Source organism: Montipora foliosa, chromosome 4 (assembly GCF_036669935.1).
Source record: "Montipora foliosa isolate CH-2021 chromosome 4, ASM3666993v2, whole genome shotgun sequence".
NCBI classification, from domain to species: Eukaryota; Metazoa; Cnidaria; class Anthozoa; order Scleractinia; family Acroporidae; genus Montipora; species Montipora foliosa.
In genome coordinates, this window is record NC_090872.1 from 13812324 (window position 1) to 13820285 (window position 7962).

The following is a 7962-nucleotide window of genomic DNA, read 5'->3' on the forward strand; positions in this document are numbered from 1 at the left end:
ACAGAAACTGCGAACATGTCGGCAAGGTGCCTTTCCATTAGACCTAGTTTCAGCCGCAACAGAACAAGAATAAACTCCTCTTTCAATCCAACATCGCGTTTTCGCCCTGGTTTTTCCTTCTCAGGATCATTCTGGTAGTAGGATTTCTGACGCTTGTTCTTGTCCCAATACTTCACTTTTTCCTGCATAGGGAAGGAGGGTATTGACGAGAAACATGAAACACGATAGTGACGGAATGCCTGTATAAAATTTTACAGATTCATCGCTTTTCAACACGTCTTGAACCAATTGCTCTCTTCTTTTTTGAGCATTAGCGCCAACTTTAACTTCTTGGCTGGAGGTTGGGATTGAAATGGAAGACTGATTTATTCCCCTTTCCATTTTGGCGAGGTCTTCCATTGTAAGTTCCGTCTGGCATAGCACGTTTCTCTGTCGCTCGTCCACGTTTTCGATTTGGTCCGTGTAATCGTGGTCACCGATCACACCGATGAGCCCTGCTGATGAATGCACTGTACCAATTTTACCTTCCTGCGCGTCTACCCTTTGCCTTTTCACCGGTAGCTCTGTTGAATTATCGGCCAAGTGTTGTGCTCGACGATCCCGCTTGTTTTTCCTCTCTTGACGAGGATCACTCTTTGCTGCGGGCTGTTTTGGATCAAATATTGTCGGTACACCACAAGAAATGACTTCAATCTTTCCGGAAAGCGTCCTTTTAAGGTCTTCTCTACTGAAATGTTGCGAACATATCCGAAGATCTGCAAGCGTCTTAAACTTTTCGTCCGCCCTTCTACAAAATGTTTCCCACTTTTTGCGTGGTTTCTGATCGGAAGGAAAGCGAAAGTACAAGAGATCTGGCCTGTTATGGCTTCCATTTTTACACACTGCAACTGCACAGTATTTAACCATCGTTTGACTACGATTAAGGCTCAAAACGAAAACATTATTTCCTATCTTTCCTCGCTGTAAGTTTTAATTTAACTTCTCTCGCGCTATTCCCCAAGCCTCGCTTTTGTGTCTTTATTTGCTACCAGTCTTACGCGCCTAAATATATCGGAAATGGGCTATTGGACGACCCGGTAATTATAAGTCGTTATCCTCCGCGATCTTGGATAACACAGTAGAGAACAGACTGGAAACTAGTGAGCCGTCTTGGTCAGCAGACACCCGTGCAGCTCTTTACTGATTTCGGCGGGTCTTTCGGCGGTTTTACTCAAGTTTGAATCAACGATCACAATTTGTGCTTACGAGTTTTTCGTTTGTTTACTCTTTAAATGCTGATCCAAAGCAAGGAAATGCTTACAACAACTCAAGCAAAAAAGTAAGCGTTAACTGAACCATGAGCAGATAATATTTGATGCCTTAGGCCCGATTCAGACACTGCGTACTTCTTTGACCGACACAAATTAACAAAAGTACACCTATTGATTCAGAAGTCGAACTTAACTGGCCCCTCCACAGCAGTTCCAAAGCCATTACCAAGAAGACCAATTGATTTTAGTCAGCGGGTAGAAGGTAAAACATGGTTTATGCATGATCATGAAGTTCGGCACATGAAACGTTCGACGTCTGAAATCAAAGCCGATCCACGACCATGCTAAAGCTAAATTCCCGTCTAGGCCAGGTGAAAAGAACGCCTGAGCCATTCCAAATTAAAATAGCCGTTCTTAATTGATTCAAACGTTGAACTTTTCATGTGGTAATTTCGGCTCATGAAAAGTATGGCGTCTGAATCGGGCGTTATGACAATTTAATGTAAGCTTATGTAGAATTCAAACCTTTTACATGCACCTTGAAGTCCCAGATTTGTCAGGCAAGGATATTTAATTTGGCTTAAGTGCTTTAACAAATTGGTATGTATTTCACAAGAGAAACGAAGCTTTAGATCAAATGGTTAAGCAAATGATTTGGTAGTAGAGTGCTCTCTAGCCTGCAAGGAAGGCGTTATTTTGGCGCGGAACGCTAGATAAACCAGGTTTTCGATGCCGCCATCTTGGATTGTGATTAGATGCTTGACCGGGGAGGGTTGGTGCAGTGGCGGGTTCCACTTAACGCCTACTCCCTCAGCAAATATTTCCTCGCCCCAATCTTCCACAGTTACCAAATCTTAGAAAGATGGTGGCCTAATACGAAAAGGTGCACTCGCGCGCCCAAAATACGCCTGCACTGCAGGCTAAGTGCTCTCACCGCAAATTACATGACGACAGAAAGCAGAAAGCTTCAGCTGTCATTTAAACTATTGTACTCAATGCAAATAGTATGTTAATGCCTGCATGAGATTGTTATTATTGGCGTTTAAAGAAAAGAGAGCCAAATTTTGATGAGTCTGCTGTTCAAACACTTACGTTATAACAGAAGTGACAGTGTCTGACACTTGCAGAGTGCAAACGCCAAACTAACCGTAACTCACAGTTATTGAAAGCTAAACGTTTTATTTAAAATGGGTGCTTAGACTTAAATACTGTTTACAATCGCTATTTGTAGGCAGCCTGCAGTTGTCATACTAACCTGCGATCAGGCTCTATTTTAGTTTCGCGTGGTACGTAATGTGGAGTTGGCGAAACGAAAAATAGAGCCTGACCAAATTCCTCTTCGAGATTCCTTCCGTCCACTTTTTTTGATTGATTGAAGTGTCCCTCATCGGCCAACCAAATTTACTTCCATTACACTAATACATGCATGGACGGCAGATTCATGTTATTTTGTTTTGACCAGAGTTAATTACTGTGGGAGGAATACTATAAACGAAAATTCGAAAGTTACCGTTGGCTTTAATTTGAGAAAAACACATTTAAAGCATGGGGAATGTTTTTTTCTGTACCTTTTTGACGACTATATTGCGGCAAAGGCCGGTGTAATTCTTCCTCCGAACTTCACTGAATATGCAATCTTTTAAGCTTGACATCTTAATTTGTAATTGAGATAACCTAGCATTTTGCCGTTGGACCGTTTGGCAATAGATTTTTAAAGAAAAAAAAAGTAAAATACATTATTCCTTTAACATGTTTGCCCATGAAGGTTTCTTTGGTGATTTTTTCGGGTAATATCTTCAGTTGCAGTGTATTTCTAGAATTGCGCGCAATAATAAGTTTGGTTGCCAATTTTTTGATGGCGTACGAACAGTAAGATGGACTCGCAAAGTTTCTTTTATTTTTGTACAATTGGTCTCTCTGGAAACATGCCATTTTAGTTTCTGGAGTGCGAGTTTTCATTTAAATCAACTGGAAATATTATGAAGCAATCTTGACTCCAAATTGTGCAAACAAACCGTGTCATGTACAGTAAGTAAATAAAGCCGTTTGATACACAAGTATTCAAAACATGCATTCGTGTAACTTGCGATTTTATCAGCATCTCCTCCTGTTCATATATATATATATATATATATATATATATATGTCCTTTGTCTTATCCAGGAAACCAATATGCATCGGTTTTTCATTGCCATTTGAAAGAACCAGCAATTTAGCTTTCAAAACATCAGGGAAGTTTGTGCCAAAGCACTTTCAACCACACGGCCACAGAGCTCGACAACGGAATCTCTAATAAAAAATTTCTCTCTTTCTAGAGATTCAAACCTGATTCTGGACAAGTTATGACATGTTTCAGATGGGATCTCCATTTATACAAATAAAATCAAGTTGCAACGTCCACGTCATTGTAAGAACAAAAGGCAGCAAATTTTTTTCGTACACATATGGCGGATTAGTCTCGAGGACTTCGCGAGAGCTCCGCGCATCACGATGGCATTTTCACTTCCGGTATTTCAACAGCCAATCAGATCACGAGTTTGGTCGGCCAAAATTTGGCCGACTGTCCGGAATTCTTGAGAGACTTTTGGTCAGGCCCAATTTTAGCGAGCGACAACATAAGAAAACATATGGGCGAAGCTAAAAATGGGCCTAATCGCAGGTTATTGTCATACACCTTATAAATGATCAGCTTTATTATTACATGTACCAGCATTTTTTTTTGAGACATGTGATATTGAGTGTTCTTATCTGGATGAAATTCTTATGACATCTTTTATCTGTAAGTAGCGGTAATAATTTTTGTTTGGAAATGTGACTGAGATTATGAATTATTTTTTCCAAGAAAACTGAAACTTTTCACTATATTTATTTGTTGATTAACAGTTCAAATTGGAGTTGGGTACAGCTGGGAATTGGTTCATTAAAAGATTGCTGGGAAGTTTGGACAGAGAGTTGGTTACAGAAAGTGCTGAGGCTAGGCAAGAAGATGCCTTCTTCTTGCAACATACAGTACATACCACTACATGTATCATCTATGGAAGAGGAGTTGGAGAAAACCCTCAGATAAAAGAAAAGGTTGGTGCAATGAAAAAATTCCTTTGAGGCATGTTTCTGTAAAAAACCTGTAATGCAGTCAAACAGCTGAAAGTCTGAAAGACTTAGAAGCTGATTGTTGCTTTTAAACAAGTGATGCATATATTTACAAATAACTCACATAAATTACACTTTAACAACTAATTCTTGACAGTCACTGCAATAAAATAATTATAAAGCACTGTCTGAGTTACAGGCCTGTCTACGTATAGACTAGTAATGCCTAGCGATCAGCGGAAGATGATGCTGCAGTTTCATTTATCCATTGTCTCACCCAATATCTGCTTTCAGTTTAAAATTTGAAATACTGTTAAATGAGATAATTCTAAATACCTCATCACACACTTTTTTTTTTGGAAAAGTGTTGAAGACAAAGAAAGCATCTGGCAATATATTTTCAAGATTTGTTCCATGAGTTCCACCACTATATGTGTACTTTTATCATTATGACAAAATTAATTTGACAGTTAACTGAGTTAATCAATGAATCAAGAACAATGTTACAGAATAATCTCATGCAAGTACCGGTATTACATGTGGTTCCATTTATTTGGTACACCAAAATTGGTGGCTGGTGTCTTTTGTTTCTCAGGATTAGGGATGTATTAGATTTGTGCTCTCTTCCTATTTTGTTAGAATATTGTCGAATGATCTTACTTTTGGAAGGGGTGATACTTAATCATTATTCTCTTTAATTACTTTTAAGGATGATGAGTCAATCAATGGAAAGGTTCTAAAAACAACATTTGCAAGGATTGTTGCTTCTGGCACACTAATTGAACTAGATACATTTACCTTGTGGCAGAAAGCAAGGTTTTGTTAAAACTTTCATTCGCTGTAATTGTTTTGCTGGGAGCATACGTAATTATCAGCTTAATCTCAGGGGTTTTTTTCTTCTTTTTGGAAACAAAAAGTTTTTAGTTTTTTTCTTAATGTAAATTATCAGCCTAAGTTCTGTGTTTTTTTTCTTTTTGAAAACAATTCTGTTGGAGAAAAAAAGAACACATTGGTAAAGGTCAACGACGGCAAAATTTTTGCATCAGTTATCCTAAGGCATATTCCATTTTTTTACGTTTGACTTCTTTCTGTAAGAACTGACTTGTATTACATGTACATAAAACCCATTTTGTTATACTGAGTCACATTTATCCAAGTATGTTGTATGCTTTAGTTTTTGTAATTGAAGTTATTTTGCAGCCATTCATTGTTGCAATCTGAAATCAAAACACAAACCACTCAATTTATCTTTGTTTAAGGCAAGAGCACATTCAGCTGATTGCCATTTTATTATTGCCCGAATAATTAGAATAAAGATAGCTTTGATTTTTGTGATGTATTTGTATGTGTATACAGATTGTATTTATCATGCATATCGAGGTGCATTCTTTGCAATCTTATGATTAAAATTACAAGTATTAGATGCTTCATTGTAAACCTGGTCTTTTCTTTACATAATATTTAAAAAAAATGAACTTTTCAAGGTTTTATGAGAAATCTGACCATAAATGAAGGTACAGTAGATCTAGTGAGGGTGAATGTGTTCTGTAGAAAGAGTAAATATTACTCTGACAAGGGGAGTAAAGTTTAAGAGAGTAAATTTTACTCTTGAAAAGGAGTAGTTTTGTACCTTTTTGTCTCACCCCAGTTTTGGAGTTAATTTAACTCTGTCAAGGGTAAATTGAACTCCATTTAAAGAGTTCAATTCACTCCAATCGAAGGATAAAATGTACTCTTGTATTAGAGTGAAGTTTACACCACAGGAGGGGTAAACAATACTGGAGTAAATTTTTACCCCAACAAAAGAGTAAAAGATATAGGAGTACATTTTACTCCAAAAATGGAGTGGCTTTGTACCTTTTTTTTAACTCCCTTTTTGGAGTTAAATCTACTCCTTGAAAATAACAGTGCCGGTAAAATTATAAATTAGTAAAAGATAAAACTGTTAAAATGTTTGACTAAACGTTTTCGATCTTGCGATCATCTTCAGAGTGATTAAATTGCATAAACCAACTGTTTTATATTTGTGGTTACGTAATGCCAGTTCCCATGGGCTATAGGGTAAAATGGAATGACTGGACTTGTTTATTTAGGACTGGTTTGAAGCGTGCGATGTAAAATGCCTCTTTTATTATTCCCTTTGTCCAAGAGTGAGCCGAGTCAAAATGTCCCATGTGAATTTGTGTTCGGGGTGTTTCTTTAGGTGTTTGGCCGGTTCCGATTGTTTGTTTATATCGGAATGTTCGTTGACACGTACTTCCAGATTGCGTGCCGTTTCGCCAATGTAAGCTTGATTACAAGTACACGTGCCTATGTATATTACGTGTGATGGATGGATGTTTTTGTCTTTGAGTTTGAAGAGAGTTTCGATCTTACGTGTTTGCCACAAAATATGGAAGTTAAATGTCCATTTGGTGTATTTGTTAAGTTTTGTCATGAATTTCTTACTTTCAAATTAATTTCTCCTACAAAATGGTAGTTGAATTCTTTCATCAAACCAGTGAACAGGGATAATCGTCTCATCATCTCTTGCCGTTGGGTTTTCAAAATCGTTAATAACTTCATTAACGAATATGGCGGGATATCCCGATCGGATGAAAGATTGTTTGATAGCTTGTACTTCTTCTTGCCAATTGGTGGCTATTCGTTTTGCCCTGTGGAGTGCACCTAGGATAGTGTTGCGTTTCCATTAATGTGGGATGGCCGATTTCCAGTGTACTTGTAGTTTCCCTGGTTTTTGATGGACTTTAGTAATTAAATTTCTAAATAAAATTTCTAAATTTTCACAAATTCACATGGGACATTTTGACTTCGGCTCACTCTTGGACAAAGAGAAAAATAAAAGAGGCATTTTGCATCGCACGCTTCAAACCAGTTTTAAATAAACAAGTCCAGTCATTCCACCTTACCCTATATCCCATGGGAACTGGTATTACGTAACCACAAATATAAACCAGTTGGTTTATGCAATTTAATCACTCTGAAGATGATCGCAAGATCGAAAACGCTTAGTCAAACATTTTAACAGTTTTACCTGTTACTATTTTAAGGGAACAACAACTGCTACTAAGTTACCTCTCACTGTGTACTGCTTAACCGTCATTGCCTGCTCCTGATTACGATATTTCCTTTGTCTAACAAGGGACCAAAATTCTCCGAACCGCAGTTAAATTTTAGCCTCGGTTAATGCGTGCATTGATTGGTTCACTCAATCTCGGTTATAAGCTGACATACCTTAGTTTGGACCTTATATGGTAAATGATCACAAATGTTTTTGTGATTTCGCACGGATTTGCTCCCTTGTTTCGCACGCATTTCTTTTTTTCTGAACTTTTGGAGTTTAAGGAATTTAGTAAGACACTTATTCCATTCGCGCTTGTTGGATATGAGACGGGTTATAGCCAACTCGGCTCTATATACGCGCCTCGTTGGCTATTTACCATCTCATATCCAACGCGCGCTCATGGGATAATTGTTAATTATTCTACGAGGGAGCGCTGGATATGAAGTTATAATCATTTTATATCCAGCAAGCCCGAGTAGAGCAATTGCTTTATTAAAAACTCCAGGATCAACAACTCCTCCATGTTTTTTTTATTTATCTGCCTCGGTCAATTCCGGT

General features: G+C 37.8%; 1 protein-coding gene across 1 annotated transcript in view; it reads right to left on the bottom strand.

Annotated features, from left to right (window-relative positions):
* LOC138001038 (uncharacterized) overlaps nucleotides 1–906 on the bottom strand; it is a 1363-nt gene extending 457 nt beyond the window's left edge. Inside the window, exons 1-2 of the mRNA XM_068847707.1 lie at nucleotides 256–906; nucleotides 1–182 (exon numbers count right to left, since the gene is read on the bottom strand). The exon at nucleotides 1–182 is cut by the window's left edge and continues 457 nt beyond it. Coding sequence (XP_068703808.1) covers nucleotides 1–182; nucleotides 256–906 — 833 coding nt within the window. The remainder of the gene's footprint in view (nucleotides 183–255) is intronic.
* Between the last annotated feature and the right edge of the window lie 7056 nt (nucleotides 907–7962).